The 25,717-nt window shown below is 36.8% G+C and overlaps 1 protein-coding gene across 1 annotated transcript in view; it reads left to right on the forward strand.

The window, feature by feature from the left end:
• Positions 1–233: 233 nt before the first annotated feature.
• Positions 234–25,717, forward strand: part of DMXL2 (Dmx like 2) — a gene marked incomplete at both ends in the record, with an annotated part of 51,286 nt that continues 25,802 nt past the window's right edge. The window contains 17 exon segments of the mRNA XM_079540887.1: positions 234–320; positions 7,061–7,186; positions 8,796–8,867; positions 9,506–9,584; positions 10,213–10,366; positions 11,062–11,128; positions 13,888–14,066; positions 14,819–15,002; positions 15,970–16,144; positions 17,014–17,250; positions 18,407–18,684; positions 18,867–19,563; positions 20,755–20,876; positions 21,909–21,998; positions 23,875–23,992; positions 24,679–24,798; positions 25,190–25,417. Of these exon segments, the coding sequence (XP_079397013.1) occupies positions 234–320; positions 7,061–7,186; positions 8,796–8,867; positions 9,506–9,584; positions 10,213–10,366; positions 11,062–11,128; positions 13,888–14,066; positions 14,819–15,002; positions 15,970–16,144; positions 17,014–17,250; positions 18,407–18,684; positions 18,867–19,563; positions 20,755–20,876; positions 21,909–21,998; positions 23,875–23,992; positions 24,679–24,798; positions 25,190–25,417 (3,013 nt within the window).

A 25,717-nucleotide genomic window follows, 5' to 3' on the forward strand; every position in this document is an offset into this window, starting at 1 on the left:
GCGCACGAGGGCCGTCCCAACGGCTGCCGCTCGTGCTCCTGCGCGCGCCTCACCTGATGCAGGCGCTGCCCGGCGCGTGCGCCGCCTCTTCTCCCTCCTCCCCACCCCCTGCCTTTCCCGACTCCCTCGCGCGCGCGCGCGCTCGCGGCGGTGGCGGCGGGCAGGGCTCGGGCCCGTGCGGGAGCGCGGCGCCATCCGGGTCTCGTTTGGTCGTCCCCGGGCGAGCGGCCGCGATGCATCTCCACCAGGTGCTCACCGGCGCCGTCAACCCCGGGGACAACTGCTATTCGGTGGGCAGCGTCGAGGACGTCCCCTTCACGGTGAGGTTGGGGGGGGTGGGGAGGGCGTTTTGTAGGCCCGCTGGAGGGGCCGGAGGGGATTAACCTGCAGGGGCGGCCTGCGGGGTCGGGGCCGCGCGAGGGCGGAGGAGGGGCGGCTCGCCGTGCGGCGCTGCGGGCCGGGAGCTGCGCGCCCCCCCCTCCTGTGAGGCGGCTCGGGCGGTGCGCGGCTGGGGGGCCGCCCGCCGCTGCTGAGACACGGCTGGCTCCGCGTGGTGCTCCCTTTAAGGAGGGAAAGACAGAAGCGAAGCGGATTTCAGGAGTCTGCCAAGTTGCGTAACAAACTCGTCCGTCAGCCGCGGGCCGGTCGTTCTGTCGATGGTCAAGTCGGTTTTCCCGTCTTTAGTTTACGGTGTGCCGGGCGGATTGTAGCGAGCCATCAGCCGCAGCGCTCGGCGCGCCGCATCCCAGCAGTGCGCGCTGGCTGTGGATACATTGTCTCGCTAGATTGCCTGCTAACGTTCGCAAGATATTAACTACAAACAGGATAGATGATGCAGAGCGCCATTTCTTGCTCAAGACAACCACCAGCTGACTTGTCCAGCATTTAAAGCCTGCTTCGGGTTAACACACAGGTCTAATTTTGGTATAGAGTGCTGAAATTCATAAGGAATAAGAGGTGCCATCTTTCTCTTTCTTTCCTTGTCTTGCTGCTGTGCAGCCATGCTGATATTAGAGGGCCTCTCTTGGTATTTACACAATAACATAGCCATACATGTCATATATATAAACATATGTCATATATGAGCGTGTTTCCTTTGGCTCTAAATCTGAAAAGTCTGCACTATAAAAGTCAACTTTGTGCTATTTCTCGTGATAATATTATCATCAAACATGATGAAACAACAACATAAATTACAGCTCATGTAACACTTTTACAAGAACAATTTGTTTGGGTTCTTTTTTTGTTTGTTTGTGGGTTGTTTGGTTTTTGTTGTTGTTTTTTGTAGTCATTGTATTTTGTTATTCCATTAAAAAAAAAAAAAAAGAATCATGTAGTAGCATGTTTTAACTGTAGAGATGCATATAACAGACCTCACTTGCTCATCTGGCTGCTGTGTCTGAGAAGGAACTGTTACAGAAGGAACTACAGGGATGGGCGTGACATTGAATGCACTTCCTGAACATCCACAGCTATAACTTTTCTCTTTGCTTTTTCTCCCTTCTGTTTTTGATGTAGGCTTTTAAATTCCAGGCCAGCTTAGCTGGAGCTCAGATGATACATTCCACCTAATAAGTGTACTTGTTTAGGGCTTTAGGTGAATGGCATCCAGTTATTCTGAGCATAAGAAAGGAAAAATAAAAAATTTTGCTATTAAACTTTTTAAAACTTAATTTGCTAAAAAGAAACAGGTCGTAGTGACTCCATAAAGTGAAACAAATCCAAAGAAATAGGTGCTGGGACCACGCAGCTAGTAGTTTTTTTGTTGTTTATGTTTTAGTGTTAAATGACAGCTTTCTGTTTGTCATTCTGGTATAATTCAACATGCTTTCCAACCTGCTGTGAGCAGGGCTTCTTGTCCTCCTTTCAGCAGTTACCACTAACCGTGTTTCACAAAGGAGCATGCAGAAGTTACAGGTGGTCAGAGCTGATTGCTGTGCAAAGGAGTCTTTCAACACACACACCCCAACTAACCAGAAAAGGTATTCATTGTCTGCACCTTGTGGAGTAACTTGCAGCCAGTATGTTTTTCAAAGATTGTAAACTACCTCCATTTTTCAAACCCTGTTTGGTTTCACTCAGCTTAGCACAGTGTCCTACTGTATCAGAGCCTAAGCCTGGTACTCCTGCATTCAATTAGAGCTTTGACATTGCTCATTTCAATGGGCTCAGATCTCAAGCAAACATTGGCAGACCACAGCTTATTAGCTGCTTGTGGATCCTGCAAGTCATCTTGGCGTTCTGGCAGTTTTGCAAATCCATTTAATTTTAAAGTTACCAGTGACATTGGAAATGGAGGTTGGCAGGTATGTGGGTGGTTTTGCTGCACTGGTTTCATTCAGTGACAGCTTACAACTGTTTATCTAAGGCCTCTGCATTGTGATCCATCACAGTATCTCAGCATTTTTTTCCCCATCTTTCCTTTTTTGCTTGGCTTACCAGTTTTCCATTCCTTCCATCAGGCTGTGCAGATGATTAGCCTATTGCCTTGAATTCTATGGCCACTCTTCTTCTGGCAGGAGAGATCTGTGCTGACACAAACAGCTGAGTCCTTCAGAAGGAACTACTGTTAAATGTTATAACTATTATGGCGCTTTCCTATTCTTTGTTGGTGTAGTGGGGCTACCAGTGAAGCACCTTTAAGGAATGAAAGAAGAATTTAAAAAGAGGATTTGACTGAAACATGTTCTGTTCTGGTGTAAGCATGATAATATATTGAGATAATTAGAAATAAAATAGAAATAAAAGTAATCAAATGGGAAGCTTGTACTTAGACAATACAAGGTGATTATGTAGAAATACCTTTCAGTACAGGAAAATATATGGATCTCTTCTGTTTTGAAAAATGTGGACAGTGTAAACGTGAGAAAGTGAACACATTTTCAAATGAGGATGTGCCTTTCCTTCAAAGTGCTGATACTGCTGGTACTGCTGAAGTTTTATGGCAAATACGCTTCTAAAGAACTTCAAGAAACAAGAGACTTTCTCAAAATAAATACTGACACTAAAAAAATGACCTCAGAACCAAAAGTGCTTCCTCAAAGAACCCGGAGCTGCAGGCTGATACCTGCAGGGAAAGTGCTCTGGCTGAGGTCTTCCATGGACTGACGTAGGACACTTAGGTGCTGTGCCACATGTAGGCAAAGAGGAGAAACAGAAGAAAGAATAGTAAGATTTCACTTAGGAAACAGATCTCTATGTCTTGATGATTCCTTGAGAAAAAGAAAAGAACCTTCTGTAGAACAACACCCTTTTGCTTATTAACCAACTTTTTTAGTTAATTTCATAAAAATGGTAAATGCTAAAATTAACCAGCAAAATGTTCTTTTGTTGCAATGATAACAGCTGGGGAGAGGGGACTGGAGAGGGGAAACTAAAACGTTTTAAAATACAACCTAGTATATTCTCTTCCTTCACAGAGCAAACAGACATACACAAGCATTAACACTTTTTCTGGTTTGTCCATTATCAACTGTACACACACAGGCATACATATTTAACAACAGTAAGCATAACTGAAGTTGAGAAGTGTTTTCCCTTCCCTGTGTTATTTCTGAGGCTTGAATCTGTACCTCTTTCAAGTCAAATTATCAATACCAACAATGAAAAAAAAATAGGGTATTTCCATAGTTTAAGATCTTATTTTAAGTGGACCAATGCCTTTTCTTTCTTAATGTATCAAACAACATTTTAAATCTTGTCCCTTAGTTTGCTGGTATTAGTAATTAGAAGGCAGACTGAGGGACAAAAAACTGAAAATGAATCTCTGTCGTGTTAATTGCTTACCCTTTGAAGTAGGTGAATAAAATATTGGAACTCCAGGACCTGCTTTTGTTCTCCTGTCTTTCTGTGGGCATTCACAGCACAGTCTCCATCTTCTTCACCCTACTTGTGAATGTTTGCTGAGCTATCCAGCTTTCCACACCACTCATGGAGTTTGTTTTGCAACAAAATCCAATATGAGAAGTTGAGCAACAATAAAGCAGGAAGATTTTCTGTTCAGTGCCAGAAGTTACTTCAGTATCTCAAGTCTCTCTCACTCCCACTTTCTGGAAATAATTGTATTCAATTTCTGTAATAATTTGTTCCCTTCCAGCCAGGGTGTAATAATGCATGGCCTAGTCACAAAGGAGCTTAAGGTATTTTCTTACACAGACAATCTCCCTCTAACCACCTTTTAGTAGTTGGTTCCCCCCTCCTCCCTGCTTGCAGTATACTGATACCTCAGTATCAGTTCCTCGGAGCTTCCCAGAACAACAGCTGTAGGTTTGAGGACTCAGAAAGACAACCTGCATTACCTCATTTTTGTGCCATGGCCTTGGAAATCTTTCAGTCTAGGCTTTGTGTACCCAGTTCTAATTTTCACATGCAACTACACAGTCGCAGGACTACTCTGGACATTTAATTGCTGCATCTACAGGTAAAATGTGTATTCTCATGTTCAGGTAGGTATTTAGTAAGGGGACCACATTATATAAGTCCATATCAAAAGCTTGTATTTAGAGCAGTGACAATAGTACTCACAAAACCAGGTGTTTGCAAGCAGTGCAGTTACTGACCTGAACTATCTTCAGATTGTAAAATCCATAAACATACTTTCAGTTAATGACTGTGCTGGTAGACGTCCTGTGGAGTGGTAAATTGTAGATGCATTTTAAAAAAAAAAAGAGGAACCTGGAATTATCATTTCATTAATAGTTTCTTTCCAAGGACATGCACAAACACTTACTTTAAATATTGTGGTAGCAGAAAGGTCATTTACAGAAACAATGATTTTCTGGACTTCAGAAAAACTAATAGTAAAATATTTTATCACAGTTCCACTTCTCAAGTTGTGACATTTTTCTTTGTACATTTGCCAGTTCTCGAGCTGGGAGACATAATAATTCTCAGATGAAATCCCACAATCCTTTCCCTTAGAAACAACCATTCAGAATTCCACAAGTCCGAGGAGCCACGTGTTGAGATTCTTTAGCAGGCCCAACTGTTAGACAGCTGGAGGAGCAAATTTTTTCAGAGTTCTCACTGAAAAAAAAAAGTAAAAACTAAATCTTTTTCGTACTGCAAGCAACACAAGGTTTGAGGGAATGTTAGCACAAGAAAAAGTTTAAAGGTCTGTAAATCAGACACAAATTAACATGAGGTAGATTAAAAATTTCTACAGTCTGAGTACCTGCTTTTTCTATTTATGTTGCTGTTCCCTTCCTGCCTTTGCAGTGACTGTGCTTTCATTAAATTCAGCCTTTTTTCTTCGTATCTTCACTGTTCCTTCCCAGGAAGATCAGAAGTAAACATGAGACTGAGATCTTGTAGACTTGTCTAGTTCCAGTGGTTTTCCTACACCATTACCACACAGTGACCAGCAACAGGCATTAATCTTGGACACCTATAGAAATACTCATCTAGATAGCCTTTAAAATGGCTGACCTCAAAAGTGAGGGTAGGACTCAGTAATCTAGAAATTATAGTGAGAAAAGCAAGAGGCAAGTTAAACTGACAAAGTGATTTTATGTCATCTGGCACTGACTGCTGAGAGCAGGCACATTCCTGCTTAATTCAACTGCTGTAAAATGTGTTCTGCTGTATTAAAATCAGTGGAAAACTTCCTTTAAGGAAAGAAGCCTCCTACTATGACTTTTATTTACTTTAAAACAGCTTGTTAGTAGATTTATGAAAGAAAGGGATTTCTGTGCTTGAATGTGGGACTTCAGTACAACAGATCATCTGTGATTATGGGGCTTAGAGTATTCCAGTGCACAGGAGCAGGTGAAAGGTTGGCAGACATACGTGTTTATTCTGCCAAAAACAAGTGCTGCAAGCTATCACTATACTATAAATTATTCTTGCATTTATACTGCAGTTTGTCTAAGAGATACTATGAGATACTGTGTTTATCTATGAGATACAACTTACCCAGGACAAATCTTTGCTTTGCAGTATCGTAACAAGCATTATTTTAAAACCCAGAGAAGTGCAGAAATGGGATCCTTGTGGAAAAGCGACATTTGATGTTCTTTTTAAAAGGGGTGGAACGGTGACAGCAGGATGAACTTCTACTTAAATTCAATATGATTTTTTTTAAGTGAAAGAACACACAGACTTGAAGTTTTAGAGTAAGTTTTCTTACTGCTTCTTTTTACCGGGATTTAAAGATTTAAACCTGGGAAAATTCAAGGTGCACTTTCCTATTTCATTTTGAAATCAGCTCTGTCTCACTGCTTCTGCCTCTGGAGCTTTATAACACCAAAAAAAAAAAAAAAAAAAAAAAAAAAGGAAAATATCCCATGTAATTTTAAAATTCAAGAAGAGTACAATTGTTCCTGTTTTAAATAGGCTTTCACTGAAATTCAGGAGCAGCAGCATTACATGACAGAAACATCTTAGGCTCTGCTTTCTTTTTCTGGCAGGAAAGTCTAACGTGGAAATTAGCAACGTGGTCACTGCAGACAAACAGAATTTTCCTCCATTTCCCAAAATGCTGGAGAGAAGATTAAAAATATACATATCTTCTCATCATGGAGAACTTTTTTTCCTGACAGTAGAATAAACATTCCTAGTATAATACCATCAGCATCTGATATTTGACATTTTTTATCACTGCACATTATACTCCTCTATCCAACAAATGCAAAAGCATAGAACTCTAAAGCAAAAGACAGTACTACTGTATTGCACACTTAGTGCATAGAGCAGTCAAACCTCAATACATTCACATCTGCTTATAGAAGGACATAACCATCCCAGCTGTAAATTCTTCAGATATTGGCATTGGCTGCTCAAATTCCTTTTCCCTCCTGATAATCGTTCCTAGTCTGAAAGGCAGAGTAACTCCTAGGAGTTGATTTGTACTTCTTGATTATCCTGCTCTTGCTACCAAGTTGATGAGGAATGAACTCTCTACATAGCAACATAAGATCCATTACTTGTTTAAACTGAGATTTTTACGTTTTTCAAAACATAATTCTAATAATGATTTAGTTGACTTTTTTAATGATTTAGTTGCTTGCGCGTTTGTTTCTTAATAAATTTTAATTTGTATTCCTTTTAAAAATCATTTCAGGCATACGGTTCTGGTTGTGACATTGTTATTCTGGCAAATGACTTTGAATGTGTACAAATTATTCCTGGTGCTAAACATGGAAACATTCAGGTCAGTTGTGTGGAGTGCTCCCAGCGACAAGGCAGGGTAAGGATTGGGTTTTTTATTTTTTGTTTTTACATAGGCCTAAAGAAAAAGGATACTGAAACAATTCAACACAAAACATTAACGTGATTACTGAGTTAATTAAATGACAAAGATTTTTACTGATCTGTGGTTTTCAGCGCCATTCAGAGGATTGCTTTAGTACAGTCCATTTTTGAAAATTTTAGGTTGTGGTGCAGGGAGAAGGCAGGAGTTACATTTTAACAATGGATTTTATGCCTTTCCACCATATGCAGTAACAAACCTCTCAAAATGTGGAAAGATGTATTAGTTGCAGTATGGCAGTGGTATAAAATTTCCTGCTTCTGTGATTCCAGTAATTTTCTGCTTGCATATAGTAAAACATGGCAGGGATAAATAATTTATGTAAACATAAATAAATTAAAGGTTCTTTGTTTTTTCAGAAAAGCTCAGGCACGTTTACAGTGTTTCAAAGTGCTGCAATATGAGCTGTCATAACTGTGTGGCCCTTGACTGGCTATGTGGCTTTATTTTAAATCCCCACTTAATGCTGAACAGACAGTCTAGATTGCCATGAAAAAAAACCAAAACCTTTCTATGAAGTATTGCAGAGCACTGAGCACAAATTTTGCTTATCAGTTCTGTTTGCCTACCACTGTTACCAATTCAGGCAAATTTTAGCTGTAGAGGCCCCCGCACTTCAGCCATGCAGGCCCAGTGGGAAGAGAGATTCCATCTTGCACAGGTGGCTTCTGCAAGACCACTGTGAACCTCTGCAGGGTTCTGCATTCAGGACTCTGAACTCAAAGTCCATTCTTTTTTGGTTTGGTGTTTATTTTAATTTTCTCCCCACCGTGTGAAGAGGAAGTAAGATTTCATAATGTGGTGAAACTCTTATTTCACTTCTGTGTCGAAGAGAATGGGAGGAACTTTAAACAGTTGTTTTAAAAATCTTTTATACAAGAAAACAGTTAAATGATTGTCAAAAGTACTTACAAGCATTTGAGTATTGGGAATATTACTAGATAAATTCCTGATAAAGGCCATCTTGTACATGGAGGGTTTCTGTAAAACAAGTAGATGAAGGAAATTGAGTAGTACAAGAACTTCAGTTTTTCCATTACTATTTATCTTCCCTGACAATGTAAATTAACTATTCAAAATGGAATCCAATTTCTTCCCCTTTTCTAGTAATTATTATTTAGTGGTACAAAATGGAACATGGGGTCACACTGAGACCCAGACACTAATAATAAATTCATTAGTTAGTTGTAAAGTAGGGAAAACGAGCAGAAGTAGTAAGATATCGGCTTTCCCTTACGCATTAACAATAGTTGCCTTAGAAGTATGTATTAGATCTGATTGACAGTGTTCATCCCACTGAATGAAATATCTTCCATACTTACAGTTAAAATCTTAAAGATGGGCTAGTTCAAAGGTATGCATTTCTGATCTTCCTATAGAAAGTATTTGTATAGTACTCTGAATAACATTTGTTTTCATTTTACTTGCTGAATATCTGTACATTGCAGTAGTACTGTGGACATTCTTTAGATTCTTTCAAAGATTTTGGAGCAGTTAGGCTTCTCTCCTAACCTTATATCTTGAATCTTTGGGGTTTTTTTTCCAGATTGCAGCATCATATGGAAATGCTGTTTGCATTTTTGAACCACTTGGTGTAAATTCTCATAAAAGAAACAGTGTAAGTATATATTTTATGATTGTAATTCATTTTAGGTTCTGAAGGAAAAGTATGTCTGTCAGTTATTAAATTGGCACCCAAAAGACTACTGGATACACATTTCACAGCATCCATAGTAATGGATAATAATAATAAAAGATAAAATAATAATGGATGAGAAGGATCTTCCACTGTACAAACAGAGCTGGGGATTGCAATGTTCTCAAGTTCACACCGAGATTTGATGCAAGAGTGACATAGCAGTCAGCTCATATTTCTTTAAATTGACATGCCAGGTCTGTAATACAGAAATAGGCCTTGGACTTGTGTATCCACACTAGTTTAAACAGCACAGTCATGGCCAAACGTCGTGTTGATTGTGTTCACAAGCGGGTTTTGTGATCTGTTGCATTTGTGCTGCCATTCCTTATGTTGTTACAAATGTGTGATGCAACCAGCTTATAGCAATCTACAGATTCATTTCTATCTGATGCGACTCTGATGTGTTTAATTTTTATTAAACAATTGAAATTATTCAAGCTGGACTACAGAGTCTGCCACTGGGTCCTGACTTCGTTTGTAACAACTTAGTGAGAAATAAATACAAACGCCATTGCCGCTGATGTTAAAATTAATTTTTACTCTTCTTTAAACTGCAGCAGCTGAAGTGTCAGTGGCTTAAAACGGGGCAGTTTTTTCTCAGTTCTATGACTTACAACTTAGCCTGGGATCCTCAAGGTAATGTGAAATTTGTGATGCATTTGTTTGATGTTTATAGTTAGAAAACTTGAACATAAATTATTTTTATTGAAATGAAGTGGGAGCATGAATACAGACATTTTAGATGATCCATTCTTGGCAGCGTAGCATCGGATAAAATGCATTTGTGAAGATGCAATGCCAAGTATTTTGAGTGCTTTATGTAAGATTTTAGTTTGGGAATCATGGTGTTAAGTTGATAACTGCCTTAAATTACTACTAATAATCATTTAAATATATTGCTGACTTATAATAAAACTCTACCAAGAGAGAGATATTGGTAAGATATCTAACAGTGTGCATTATCTGAGACATTAATGGCTCAGCATCTTCAGAGGTCATTATTAAAAACTATTTGTCATTCAAAGTGATCTTAAAAACATCAAAACCCTAAAAGTTTTTCTCGAAAGGCATTATAAATTCAAAATGTTTTGATAAAAACAGATGTATAGTATGATTGAATACTCTTTCATATTTAAAATGGACTTTATAAAGTTGAATGTTCAACCTGTTTTTAATTATTTTCATCAAAATATGATGACAGACATTAAACATCATTATGCATGTATCAGTTTGGTTTCACGTCTTCAACATTACTCACATTCAGGTAACAGGCTGCTGACAGCAACTGACTATTTGCAACTGTGGGCTCCACCATCTAGTGACATTCTAGAAGAAGATGAAGATGATCCTGATAATCAGATGAAAGATGATAAAGTTCTCCCAGTTCTGAATGACTGGAAATGTGTCTGGCAGTGCAAGTGAGTGAGACAGTTCTCATTTCAAGACAGATTGTGATGCCAACTCATATATCAACCCTATCTTCTCTCCAAAAGTGTATTTTAAAATATCTTTTAAATAAGCTTAAACTATCATAAAATTCAAACACTGGAAGTTACTCCAAAAAAAAAAAAAAACTCATTTTTTCAGGTGACCTTCAGTCACCCAGTAACATATCAAAGGCTTAACTATAGCCCTGGCAATGTGTATAAATTGTCCCTGTCTTCTCATCCTTTGAAAGTAGTGCTGAGATATTGGATGTGACAGAGGAGCAGCAGCAAGCAGACATACAATGCTGATCAAGATGAGAGCTGTTTGATGCCTTCCTATCATTTGTCTTGGCCTCTGGGAGTAGAAAAGCAAGTGGAACAAACTTCACTTCCATGATCTCATTAGATCTAGCCTAGGCTTACCATATTTAAAACTACTGATTTTTTAATGTGCTGTTTTTCTCTAAAGAAAACTATATGAAAATACTAAATACTATGTTTTTCTTGTAGCAAACACTTCTTACGCTTCTGCCATATCTAAAGTATGCTTAAAACAACTATAAAATACAAATATAGTTTAATTAAATAATGACATTAACATTGAATTAACTAAATATACTGGGAGTAATACTGTACAATAAATAGACTTTACTTACATTTTAAAACTTTACTCTTGTGTTCTTTAGGACTGCAGTATCAGTACATTTGATGGCCTGGTCTCCTGATGGTGAATACTTTGCAACAGCTGGGAAGGTAAGGATAACAAAAACAACAAACAAGATAAGCTCTTCAGTTGTGTTCCTTTTTATGACGGAAGAAAATAACTAATATAGAATGGTCCTACAACCATGTATTCTACTGTAGTCTGAGCTAAGTAAGCATCTTCTGTATAATGCTCTATTTTCATGTAATTCCATGAATTTCAACAACAAGAAATTTGATTTAGCTGTTTACTGTTACTGAATACTTCAGAATTGTCCTGAAAATACAGTGACAGTAATACAGACTCAGTTATATTTTAGATAAAGTATACTTAGATGAACTTTCAGATATGCGTAAACAATTTTTTCATCCTCTATTTGAAATAATTAAGATAAATTTTAGATCGTGAAAAACATACGCATTTAAGCAAGTGTAACGTGCATATCAGTGTACAAACAGAACGATTTTCTGTTTGCAGTGAAGTCTGGGTTTGCTATCAGTTCTTAACTTCTAATTCCATTCGTCATATTTTTTGTCAAATTGCTATTCAAACTAAGTTTTCAACTAATAATTCTCTTTAATGTTACCCTCTCATTTGAGTTCTGAGAGTCTGGATAGTTGGGCATTTATTGCTTGTGCTAATGTTGGTCAAACGATATAGGAATTTTAGAAACCGTTATCTTCTTAGACTTATTAAAGAGGACAAGGAATCGCAAGCTGTCATTACTTTATGACTAAAGATCTAATAACGACACCTCAAAAATACTACATTTAAAGTCATTGTAGTTAGAAAAATACCAAAACTTTTGCTTTGTTCCATGCTTCTGTTTTCCATGAATTTAGTTTCATACAGTTAAGAATTTGGCTAAGAGTGTGAGGCAGATGGTTCCAGTAGTTATTTCCTGTTTGTAGGACAGATCCATCTTAGTTCCTTCACAATTTCATCATAATTTTAACAGTGCTGTCTCTCAACCTTTCTTCTTGCAGAGTCTGGTCAGATACTGCCTTTTACATAGAATCATAGAATCATAGAATCACCAAGGTTGGAAAAGACCTAAGAGATCATCCAGTCCAACCGTTCACCTATTCCCAATAGCTCCCACTAAACCATGTCCCTCAGCACAACATCCAGCCTTTCCTTGAACACCCCCAGGCTCGGTGACTCCACCACCTCCCTTGGCAGTCCATTCCAGTGCCTGACCACCCTTTCTGAAAAGTAATACTTCCTCATGTCCAGCCTGAATCTCCCCTGCCGTAGCTTGAAGCCATTCCCTCTGGTCCTATCACTAATGACACGAGAGAAGAGGCCAACCCCCAGCTCACTACAACCTCCCTTCAGGAAGTTATAGAGAGCAATGAGGTCTCCCCTGAGCCTCCTCTTCTCCAGGCTGAACATTCCCAGCTCTTTCAGCCTCTCCTCATATGGCCTGTGTTCCAGACCCCTCACCAGCTTTGTTGCCCTCCTCTGAACACGTTCCAGGGCCTCAATATCTTTCTTGCAGTGAGGGGCCCAAAACTGGACACAGTACTCGAGGTGCGGCCTCACGAGTGCTGAGTATAGGGGAACAGTCACCTCTCTGCTCCTGCTTGCAACACTGTTTTTGATGCAAGCCAGGATGCCATTGGCCTTCTTGGCCACCTGGGCACACTGTCGGCTCATGTTCAGCCGAGCATCAATCAATACCCCCAGGTCTGTTTCCTCTACGCAGTCCTCCAGCCACACCGCCCCAAGCCTGTAGCGTCGCTTGGGGTTGTTGTAGCCGAAGTGCAGGACCCGGCATTTGGCCTTGTTGAAACTCATCCCATTGGCTTCAGCCCAGCTCTCCAGCCTGTCCAGATCCCTCTGTAGGGCCTCGCTACCCCCAGGCAGATCCACGCTTCCAGCCAATTTGGTGTCATCTGCGAATTTACTGAGGGTGCACTCGATGCCCTCATCGAGGTCATCAATAAAGATATTGAAGAGGGCATGTTTGACAGGAAATAAATAAGAGCTCCCAGAGATTTGTAATTTATTTGTTTATTGTGCATCTACACTCCTTTTCCAGTGCTGAAATCCAAGGATGTATTGCACAAATATATACAGTGTATTGTGGTCATCCTAGCAATGTTGCCTTAGTTCACATCAGTGCAGGCACACTCCAGTCCCACTTAACAGCATTTGGAGTATTGCTGTGTCAGCAATTCACCTCTGTTTCACTTAACCAGATCAGTAGTACCCAGCCATTCAAATAGGAAAGGTAGCACATGTTCTGCTGGTGGAGGGAAGGGTTGTACTATGCAGCCATTCGTCATTCATGGGCCTATTGGCAGCAGATACAGTGCTTCCCACAAAATTCAGGCTTCCTGTGCATGGGAACCCCCAGGGACTTAAAGCACAAATTTTCCTAAGGGAGAAATTGACTGGTAATAAGTTTAATATTGAGCTAGGAGTGGCAGCCTGTTTCTGGCTTTCATTTTTGCAGAGGAATGGATGTGGGATTGAAGCACACATATATGATATGCAGAAAATGCAAAGAGAACCAAGAGGAATGTAGGGGGACAAACGGACTGCAAGAAAAATTACTTCTGGGAGTGGTGTGTTCCTAGCGGAATATTTATTCAGTCCTGCAACTCATTTCAGGATTACTATCAGTGAAATTTCTGGTCCCAGGAATGGGCTGTCTGCAAAACTGCAAATAGTTCCGGGGCATAGATTGAGTATTCGTGAAAGGTACTGAACAGCAGTCTTGTATACCATTTTAGTATATTCTTTTTCTGACTTTTTTCACTTGTAGCTAGCTAATCCCATGTTATTTTGCTGCTTTACCTAGGATGATTGCCTCTTAAAGGTTTGGTATCCTATAACTGGTTGGAAGTCATCTCTTCTGCCCCAAGAGAATGAAGAGAAGAAGAAATGCTCAGGGGTTGTCAACTTCTCATTTGCCTATTTAGCTCATCCTCGAGCAGTGACAGGATTTTCATGGCGTAATATTAGCAAGTACATGCCCAGGTTTGAAAGATTTAATTTTTAAGACAAGCAACAAACCAGCAAGCAAATATTTGACCAAACTGTTACATTTTTTTGTATTGTTTTGTTTTTTTAACACACTGCTTAAAGTTTGGCCATGAGAACATGGTTCAATTTCACTGCTTATGCTTTGAAGAAATTGAACATATCCAGCATATACAAAGACATCCGTTCCTTATTACAACAATTATAGTCATGTTAATAGGAGAGATTTATTCTAAAATATGGTCTGAGCTTCTCAAGTTCTGCCAGACATTGTGACATTGGAAATAAAACTTTTTCTTTAAACAGTTAGCACTGAGTAAGATTTTTTCTGAACCCTGTTGTATATGCTGCTGTTTAATTCATTGTTTGATTCACTTTTCAGGATTTAGTAAAAATGTATGTATTCTTCACATTATCCAGCAAAAAAATAACTTCGACAGTTCCATAACTGCAGTTTTATAATAACTGTTGCATTTATCAAATAATAACCACCCCATGTTCACATGCACTTTTGCTAATAATATATGAGTTTATCTGTCAGCATGTTGAAAATCCCTACTGTTATAAAACCTTTAGTTTTATAACATACAAACCTTTGTAATATATAAACCTTTAGTTTAGAGGGAGAGGTAGGAATTTGGAGGAAGTAGCAATGACTGCTAAATATTTGTGTATTCTTCTGATTTTTGTTGTGTCTTTAATCACAATTTACCTATGTTGAGTAATATTTTTGATATGCTTCTCTTTAGGGGTTTAGTCTGCAATGTGTTACTCACATCATGTCTCGATGGCATCTGTCGACTGTGGGCAGAGACACTGTTACCAGAAGATACTCTTCTGGGTGAGCAGATATGTGAAACTAGCACTTCCAGCATTAGCAGCACCATTTCTCAATCTGGAAAGCACAAAGACAGAATACAGCATGCACTAGAGGTACAATACTTGTCAATTTTGTATTTCAGAATTGTTAAAACTTGTAAACATTTATTAGAAAATTTAAACTCCGCAGAACTCTAAGACTGTGTATTATTTAATTCTTGCAAGTGTAGCAGAATAGTCTGCATTATTTATAGATGTATATTATTAATCACTGAAGAAATAAGGTTCTGTTCTGCACCTAAACTACATGTTCTTAAATTTCAGTCTACTTTTTCCATAGCTAACTGAAAGTATTGAGGAGAGAGCATGACTAATATGGAATAGTAAGACAGTTTCATTTTGACTGCGTCTGAAAGTCTGTAGATAAAAAAAAACAGTAGAAGCAGTAAATACACTTTACTTTAGGCATCTGAGTAGATAATTGCATTTCCAGAATTATAAAAATGTGAGGCTCTAAGTTTCAGTAGCAGTCACATGCAGTATATTATGTTTACAGGAAAAGAAAACCTGTCAGTGTGAAAACAAAACCAAACAAAAACACCACTCATTTGTAGAATATAACAATCAGGTGAAGTTCTTACTTCTTACATATCATGACTGACAATACCCAGAGAGGGTGGAACCAGCTATGTTTCAGGCTATTGAATAAGCTGCAGTCTCCATGTACTCTCACTAATTTTTAGTTGCATAAAAGTAATTCATTATAAAATTGCTTTATAACTGTTTCTGCTTTTAGACTGTAGTAATCTTTTTCATGATTGTTACACAAAATAGTTGGATTTTTTTTTGTCTTTGAAGCATGTAAGGACCTTTCTGGAGACTGCTAAAAGAACTCCATCTTCAGTCAGAACTGATACACATGAGCTTGATTAATCTCCTTTGAAATGAACTTCAAGTAATCTTTTTGAAATTAGTCTTCACTTCTTAGGGAGAAGGAAATTTTAAAGCTTTACGTTTTACATAAATATTTATATCTTAAATTTTTTATTGTTTCTTAAATTGTTTTTTCTAACTGTACCAGACAATTCACCACTTGAAAAATATGAGGAAAGGACAAAGGAGGTCTTCCGTTCTTGTTACCCACACAGATGTGTTGCCAGATCAGCAGGGTACTCATGAAGTTCAGCGTCACATTTCACATCACGCAAATGCACTCGGTCACTTCCACATAGCAGCAAGCATCAACCCTAATACAGGTAAAATGCAACCATTTATCAAATTGTTAATAGTAGATTTGAACAAAATGGAAAAAATGAACAGAGGGGTCTGAGGTCCGTGTTCTTTGTTATGCATCTTTGAATACAAGGTATTCATTCATAGGGAGAATATTATTTCATAACTTTTTTTTTGCATAGAATTATGTAAACAAATTGGTCTGAATATTTTAATTACTTATTAATTTTTTCCTAAAAAAATCAGACGGACAGAATGGTTGTGGTTGAAAGAGACGTCTGGAGATAATCTTGTCCAATGCCTCTGCTTAAGCAGGGTCATCTACAGCCAGTTGCCCAAAACTTTCAGCATTCTTAAAATCCAAATTAAATTTATTTTTGCATATCAGAAGTAAAAGAAATTTCACAATCTAAATTTCAAGCCTGCTTCATGCTTGATTGTTGGATTTAGGGAAGCAACAGTATATGAATGAAGTATTTTAACTACAGAATATACAGAATGAAGAAAAGTTGTACAATATTTTTTTTTAAGGATAAAACCACTTTGTTTTTTGTAGAAGAAAAAGATTAAAGATACTACTTTACCTAAAGTCCGTAGGTGAAGTGACAACACTGCAACTTATGAAACAATTGAGCAATTAGAGCTAGTAAATACCATTTACTGTTCTCATCACAATTTATTAGTTCATTAATGTTAAACTGTATTTTTATTGTTTTTAATTCATATGTAGGAACATGACCTGAATCTTACTTTTCCTAAACTTAGAGGCAAAATTATGTTCTACCAAGAATGAATTAAATGTTCAATCAAGAAATCTGTTTATAATATAAGTATATATACATTTATATAGATTTAAGATACAGCTTTTTGATTTATTTACAACAATCCACAGATATTCCATCTGTTTTGGCTGGAACAGCTTTTAATACAGATGAAGGCAATGGAGGTTTCGTCGTTCACTGGTTGAATAATAAGGAATTTAATTTTACATCATCTATTGAAGTATTTATGCAGCATCTAAGAAAACTTTCTGAGCAACAACTAGAAGAAGATTTTGATAATGTTGAGGTTGAAGAGCAAGAAGAAATAGAAGAAAAAGAGAGAGGTTTGCGCATGAAATTGGATCACGGTTAGTAGCCTTGAGACCTATAGCACAAGAATAATTTTGAAACACATTTATTTAGTGCAGTAATTGATGCAAATATTTAGCACGAGAATCAGAAGTTATATTTTGTTATTAACCTAAAATAAATAGATAGAGATACAATTTTGCCTCCTCAAATAATCAGGTGGCATGAAAAACTTAATGATATATCCCCTATTGGAAGACAATAATGATTTATTCAGTGAAAAAAAAAGGTTGCTTTGTTTTTCATATCTGTTTTGGAAATGCTTTATAGTTAGGAAATAAAGACTAAGACTTGCTCTTGACTTACCATACAGTCTGATTGTCAGTAATGAATAATGATTTGATGGCAAGCTTTAAGGAGGGTTGGACATTGTTCCACTTGAATGAAACTGCACTCGATCCAGTGTAAGCTTTGCATCTTACACCTTACAGCATCCAGTGATCCCAGTTGTAGCTGTTCACAAAGGAACAGAGGGACATATTGTGAAATTAATTTTTGAAAACATGTCCTGCTGGAAAGACTTCACATTGCTGAGAGAATGTCACTTTTCCAGGAAATGTATTCCTTCAATTTTATTAAAGATTACAAACCCCATTTAATTTAAAATTCCAAAAATTTATTTTCCCTTGTTTCCTCACAGTTAAGAATAACGAATTATCTAACTAATAATGTACTAATAAAAACCTTTCTGCCTAAACAAGTAACAGTTAATACTGAGGGTAAACTAGTAATGAAATATTGTCATTTATAATTCTTAGGTTCTTAAAATCTAGGTTAGTGCAATTTATTTTGTCATAATTCTGACTGCACATGCTACTTCATCAATGATCATATACCACATAGTTCATGATAACATTTTAAACAGAAATAAATATACTAAACCAGCATTAATACTACATATCTGTTTTTATGTAATTGAACAGAATAATCGTAGTCAGGATAAGATTCTAAGTATCTCAATTTTGATGACTGTATTCATTATTACTAATTAGGAGCAATAAAAGGAGAGTTCTACAGACAGATATTTCTACCCTCAGTTTGCATGAATATTCTTATGAGGTAGTGCTGTCAACAGATTTTAAAATGTTTTCTTGTTTGGAATAGAAACAATGGTAGGAAAATATTTGAAATGGATAAAACACATTTCTGTTGCAGACTTGTCTATAGATAGAGAATCAGAGACAGGGACTGGTACAGGCTCTTCAGAGCATGAAGATGGAGAACGAGAGGGAAGCCCCAAAACATCTCTAGGAGGAAGCCTGCGGATGCCTCTTCCAACAGTTTTGTTAGATCGGAAAATTGAGTTGCTGCTGACTGAATGGAACAGAAATCCAGATATGCTTTTTACCATTCATCCTGTCGATGGCACCTTTCTGCTATGGCACGTGAAGTATTTAGATGAATACACGCCAGGCATCTTTCGCCAAGTTCAGGTGTTGTATATTTGAAATTGGTTTATTACTTATGATCCTAATGAAGTCATTGTGTTCCTGCTATTTAAATCTGGTCATCAGAATGAACTTACTTATAAGCATTTCCTGTGACATCTAACATGTATTTGGACTTGCACTGTGTTGTTATATTCTAATTTTTATTTTTTTTTTTTCCCTTCCAGGTTTCATTTTCTTCTAGGATTCCTGTTGCATTTCCATCAGGAGATGCTAGTTCCCTTAGCAAAAATATTATGATGTATGCTTGCCCTGTCTTATTAAAAGATACCAGTAATGCTGTACATCAGAAGACAATGGACTTTTCAGATAAAACTCTAGAGAATAGAGGACCAGGCTTTACCCAGAGCAGTACAAACATGAATATAATTTCTCCCATAGTAATGATGATTTCCAAGCATATAGATGGCTCTCTAAATCAGTGGGCAGTTACTTTTGCTGATAAATCAGCTTTCACTACTGTGCTAACTGTATCACATAAATTTAGGTACTGTGGGCACCGTTTTCATCTTAATGATCTAGCTTGCCATTCTGTTTTACCATTACTGTTAACATCTTCTCATCATAATGCTCTATTAACTCCGGAATCAGACAGTTGTCACGGCTCTGACAGAACAAGCAGAGTAATGGATCCTAGTAAACATCTGAAAGGTTCTTCTCGGCAACAGCTTAAAAATGCAGCAACTCGTACATTTCATGACCCAAATGCAATCTACAGCGAGCTGATTCTGTGGCGCGTAGACCCAATAGGACCTTTGTCATACACTGGAGGAGTGTCTGAGTTGGCCCGAATTAACTCTCTTCATACTTCTGCTTTCTCCAATGTAGCCTGGCTTCCCACACTCATTCCCAGCTATTGCCTTGGTAAGTACTCTTAGCATGATGCCATGTAAAATTAACACCAGTAGCCTTAGAATTTATTTTAAAAAATAAGTTAGTGTTATATTTGGAATTTTGTACTTCTCAGCAGTTTCCTTGTATTGTGCCATGGGCATTCTTACTCCATTTGAGGCTAAGCTACTTCAAAATAGCGTAAATTGTGTGGGCTAAGAGTTTGTAGTTACTATGGATCAGCTGATAGGCAGCAATTTCTTTATTAGACTTAATAATCACTCTCATAACAGGACAAGGTGATCCCATTGCTCAGTATGTTAGGCAACCTTAAATCAACTACACTTACTTTACAAAACTGCAAATGCTATTTTTTCAGAGGTCAGGATGTACAACATCAGATGCAATGCCCTGGGGGAAGATTTTGTATAAAATTTTGATGCTCTCTGTTACATTTAAGAAAATTGTTGCTAGAAATGTTAATCTACTCTGTCACTTAGATGTTTATTTTTAATTATAAAAATGCTGTTGTAATAGTGGTTGTCTTTGTGGACAGTACTAAAAAATGTAAATTGTGAATGTAACATTATTCAAGTTTAAACTAATAACACTGGGATACTTTATTACAGTAAGGTTAGACTGACTTTGGCAATTCTTAAATGGGTATCAAAGGCACTGAACAACCTCAAAAATACTAAGTATGCTTAATAAATGCATAACTTTTCTTTGATTTAAAAAAAAAAAAAAAAAAAAAAAAACCTTTAATCACATAGTACAGTTTTTTGCTGTCTCAGTCTGCAAAGCTGCTATTCTGAACAGTTTACCTTAGACTACTTTAAATCATCTCCAATAACCTAGGGAAGGTAGAGTACCAAGCACCTCCTCAGAGGTTCTCTTTGACAGCGAAGAAAACATAATCATTTTAAGGAATGGCAGTATTCTGTTAGGCAAACTATGAATTATATTTATATACAAAAGTGAATCTCACTTAAATTTTTCAACTTTTATGAGAAATCTTGGTTAAATAAATGAGCAGAAACTTACCCTGAAGACTTAATATTGGTGTTTTAATCCACATAATTTCTTGGGTTTGTTTCACTTCAATATTTTATAACAGTTATTGTTAAAAACATTCAGATATTGTGAAGTGGAATATAAATGACTACCTGAGACTATTTGATGCCCTTTTTTTCTTTAACTCTACAAGTTCTTTTTTTCTACTAGGTACGTACTGCAACTCTGCTAGCGCTTGTTTTGTTGCATCTGATGGCAAAAACCTGAGGCTCTACCAAGCAGTTGTAGATGCAAGAAAGCTTCTGGATGAGCTATCTGACCCAGAATCATCTGTAAGTTTTATGTAGTGATGGCTTGCAATGTTAAAAATAGAAGTAGTTAAGGTAACATTTTTTTCCCCTCCAGTGGTTTGTCTTCATTTATTTGTGTGCATCAAGTTTCGTGTTGTTGCACATATAAGGCCTTAATTTTTAGTTTGTATAATTACATATGTTTTGTAAATGTCTATAAACATTAGCAGACAGCAATTTTATGCATTACTACTAAAAATGGTTAACAGGGAAATTTTAGCAAGAGAGGGAAAGAAAAATGGGATTTCTTTCTTTTGTCTTCTCAGAAGAGGGGAGTCAGGAGCAGCTAGGCAGGTAAAGAGGGAAGAGCAAGACTTACATGCACACACTTAATGTTGATATAGGAGGGAATCAGGGCAAGTTATTGTTAATAATTAATAACTCGTATTTTTTGTTCTTTTATCTTTCTTACCTATGACTTCAAGCAAAGTAAAAACTGCCCTTCTCATTGTTACTGAATAAACAAGCACATTTTTCCTGTTTCCATTTTTCTGTTATTTTATAAGCTATCCTGTAAAAATATCAGCTGTCAGTATTCTGATCAGTCTGACCAACCTGTTGGAGGAGTAATGAATGTGAATGCTCCAGCAATGACCTAGAGTGCATTCAGTTTATATATAGCCTGAATTGATTGATTTTTTTTTTCTTTTAAATTTCAGTGTTGTGACAAAACCTGAAGCTTTAAACAAAAGTGAAATGGTATATTTGAGTTCTCTGTGGTACAGATACTGAGTTATGTTATTATGAAAGGATAAATCTTAAAATAAACAACATTTTCTTTCCATATAAATTGGTATGTTATCCCCATGAACAGTTTCAGACTCAAAGTGCAAATGTTCTGATAAGCACATTATTCATAACTGCCAAAATGAAAACAGGAAGAAGCCTAAGAAGCCTATTAACTATTCACTGCAACAACAACAACAAAAAAACGATCAGTTTATTGTAAATGGTTGCAATTTCCTTTGTCTGAAGGGAAAATCTACTAACTCATCTCATTTTGCTTTGTTTCAGAAACTGATTGGGGAAGTGTTTAACATTGTGAGCCAACAATCTACTGCACGACCTGGATGCATTATTGAACTTGATGCAATAACTAACAAAGTAAATAATGAATTAATTCCGTAGGATATCACATAAAGGTGTTTGATAGCTTTGTACACTAATTAACCTAACATATTGAAAAGACACAAAAGAAATGACATTTCTCTATGGTGATAATGGTAGTGATGAATTTCCATGAATGTTGAGACACCTTTCAGGATCTTTCAGAACACTTTCAGGAGACAACTTTTAGCTGCTTGGATCTCAAAGTCCATTGCCATAGAGTGTAACAATATTTTCTAGGCACAAATCTTGTTTAAAATAAACTTGACCGAAGACTGGTTTATCCCCATCATGATTTAAAGGAAAAAAATAACAGTCACTGTCAGAAACTCAGCATATCATAGGGACAAATAACGACATCGAAAGATAAAAAACAGAGCTTAAGTCTTTTAAAATGTAGGAATCATATATGACATAGTTGGTACTCACAGAAGTTACTGTGCTGGTTTCTTTAGGTAGTAGCCTTTTTAGGTAGTGACTTTTTTTTTATTTTTATTTTTTATCATGTTTTACTTAGAGATATAGGTATATTTGACAAATGTAAATAAGCATTTATCTGTTCTTCAATATTTCTTTCTCTATTCTTCTATGTCTTTTAACTATTAATCACATGGGACCTTTAATTCAGGTGCACAAAATATTTTTTCTAATATTTTTGTCGTTTTTTTATGAAATGATATATGGAATACAGGAAAGGACTGTGAACCATCTTTATGATATAAGAAACAGTTTTTCTCAAGACTTCTGTTGAAAGACAATATCAAGACATCCTGGTTACCTTTAATGTTTCCTATTTCTCTTAGCTCCTTAGCTTCTAACCTCCCTTATCACCTGAGCAGTATAAAGCTTAACTAGCATTCTTGGATCTTATCAATACCTACAGAAATAGTAAATAGGATAATTAGGTTTTCATTTGTCACTTTCCTAGTTTTTAAAAAATGAACGTAGACATCAGTACATCTATTCAAGAGAAAGGTGAGGCTGGAACTAGGAAGAACTTCAGAATTGAAAAGGCAGCAACAAGCTCTGGAGAGAGAGGTCCTCTTCTATGAAAAGACATTGAATCCAGGTTTCTTAGAGAGCATCCTGATCACAATGGTGACTGCAGACTTTCCCATAACACAAATGTTGTGTAACCTCTCACTACCTCCTTTGTTCCTAGCCACCGTTGTAATGGCATCTGATGAAGCTCTAAGAAAAACACCTTTTATATTGAGTGACTTAGCTCTTGCTAATTTCATCTAGTAGGATTTTAAGAATACCTGTATGGAGGAAGATGCCATTCCATAGTTCTCTGGAAAAAGAAGATATTCAGGAATGTGAAAATTTTGCCATCGTTGTCTTTGGCGGACACATTTTCTTTGTCTGCAGGAAATGTTTTCAGTCCCAGCAGCCTCCCTTGTAGAGGGGTAGAGGTACTGCAAAGAAATATCTTACTGTCAGGAACAACAGCTATTGAGATATGAGAGGAGGAGTATCTGAGGTTCCTTCCCTTTTTTAGCAGATTTCTTAATTCATTGCAGTCATCTTCCCACTGAAGAGGAGTAGTAGAAGTCTCAGATATTTTACTATGGTCATTTATTCATCATCTAAAGAAATAAAAATCATCTTTAAATAGTTGCAGCAAAAATATTATTACAGAATTAGTCTAGCATGGTAGATCTCAGTAAAATTGTTTGAATATACAAACAATAGGTTCTAGAACATGCTAGTTTCAATGTACAGATGAAAATGTTTTTCTAATAGAAAATGATTTTCATCATTATAAAGTGATCCCTCCTTATCAATACTCAGATTATACAAAATCAGTATTTTAGTACAAAATGTTGTTAAACATTAATTCTGAAAGCATTACTACTGCTCAATATTTCAGTGTGGCTCAAATACTCAATTGCTTCATGTCTTTCAAGAAGACTTCATTTTGGGATACAAACCACAAAAGGAAGATGTGGAAGAGAAGGAAACAGAGATATTTTTCCAGCCATCACAAGGTATAGCATAAAAATAAGTACTACGAAGTAGGTACCAAAAATGCTCTTGAACAGTATTAAAATTTAGCAGGCATATCCTAGATTCAATTTAAGGAGAATCCGTTGAATTCAGTGAAATGTGTGAACTGATGCTGCTTATATAAATCATTGCCTACAGGGTAACAGTATTAAGTAAAATTATTCTATTTGCTTAGAGTAAAATGTTTTAACTTGTATGACAAGGTCCATTTTTCAAAATGCTGTATCTTTTAAAATCCATACGAAGTAGAACAGAAGTCTATTTCCTGAATTAACTTGTAGTTACAAGTGATAAGATGAACATACCTATCTTCATAGTTAATCCTATAGAAAATAACTGGGAATTTAGTAGTAGATTTAAAAGACAAAAAGGTAGAATGCAGGCTTGTAGGGAAAAGAGCTTTTACAATATAGCAGAGTAGTTCAAACTGACTGAGAAGGCAAATGCATTTAATTAATCAAAAATATTCAGGCTGGCTGCAAGTTAGTCTCTCCATTTTACTAATTCTTCTATAAATCTGAGCAAACAAAATATTGATTTAAATGTTGTTACTAATATTGAGCATTTTATAATCAATTTCAAGGAGGAATTTTTTTTTTTTTTTGTATCAGTGTTCTTTTATCAATTGTAAACTTCATGACAGTTCATCAACGCTTTTAAATTACAGGATATCGTCCACCGCCTTTTTCAGAGAAGTTCTACTTGGTGGTAATTGAAAAAGACAGCACTGGCTGTTCTGTTCTTCAGATGTGGCATCTTCATCTCAAATCTGTGCAAGCTTGTTTAGGCGAGTATTTTCTTATAGGTGAATGTTTTAAATATCATGACGTGTCATGAATTTGAAGCTTGTCATTTTAGAAGCAGTAGGAGTAAGATTCCATGCAAACACTGGTTGTGTTCTATTCTACTGACAATATAAAAATATTTTGAAATAATAAGTAACGTATCATTGAATTCTTTATTTTAAATTGTCAGTATTTCAGAATGTTATGGATGTCTTACAATGAGCATGAAATTATTTGCAATAAAACTAAAGCAGCCAACATATAGAATTATTTTCTGCATAACTGAAGCACAAGTAAGAAAAACGTGTGATTGTAACATATTCATGCTTTGTTCTAACATATAAACAGGTTTTTTTTTAACTGTTTTCAATGACTTTTTTTTTTCCAATATAGCAAAACCAACTGAAACTGCTTTATCAGAGAACAAGCTTAGCATACCTGAGCAGAAGACTGTAGATTCTTCTCCAGATTTATCACCTGGCGTGAGTCCCATTCCACGATCTTCATCAATTGCTAATCTTCAGACTGCTAGTAAACTCATTCTGAGCTCCAGACTTGTGTACAGCCAACCACTGGATCTTCCTGTTGGTGTAGAAGTAATAAGAGCAACTCCTTCAGCAGGTAAATTTAACATTTTTTTTCTATTTAATTGATCTACTGTCTACCACCTGGTTTATAGGATAGTAACCCTAACCCTATCACTCTCTTAATTGAATGATAAAGGAAATGTAGAACTAAAAAGACTCTCTCACCTCTATGTCCATATCTCTCGAATCCAAAATGTCTTGTTTCTCATCATCTCTTTTTTAAATGTATCAAGTCCCCCAAATCAAAGCTACTTGTAAAACTTATTGCTCCAATGCTTGGAGATTTAACTCCTAGACTTAGTTTATTAATGAACAATTCATATCCACTTCGTCC

This window comes from Tetrao urogallus, assembly GCF_951394365.1.
Source record: "Tetrao urogallus genome assembly, chromosome: 11".
NCBI lineage: Eukaryota > Metazoa > Chordata > Aves > Galliformes > Phasianidae > Tetrao > Tetrao urogallus.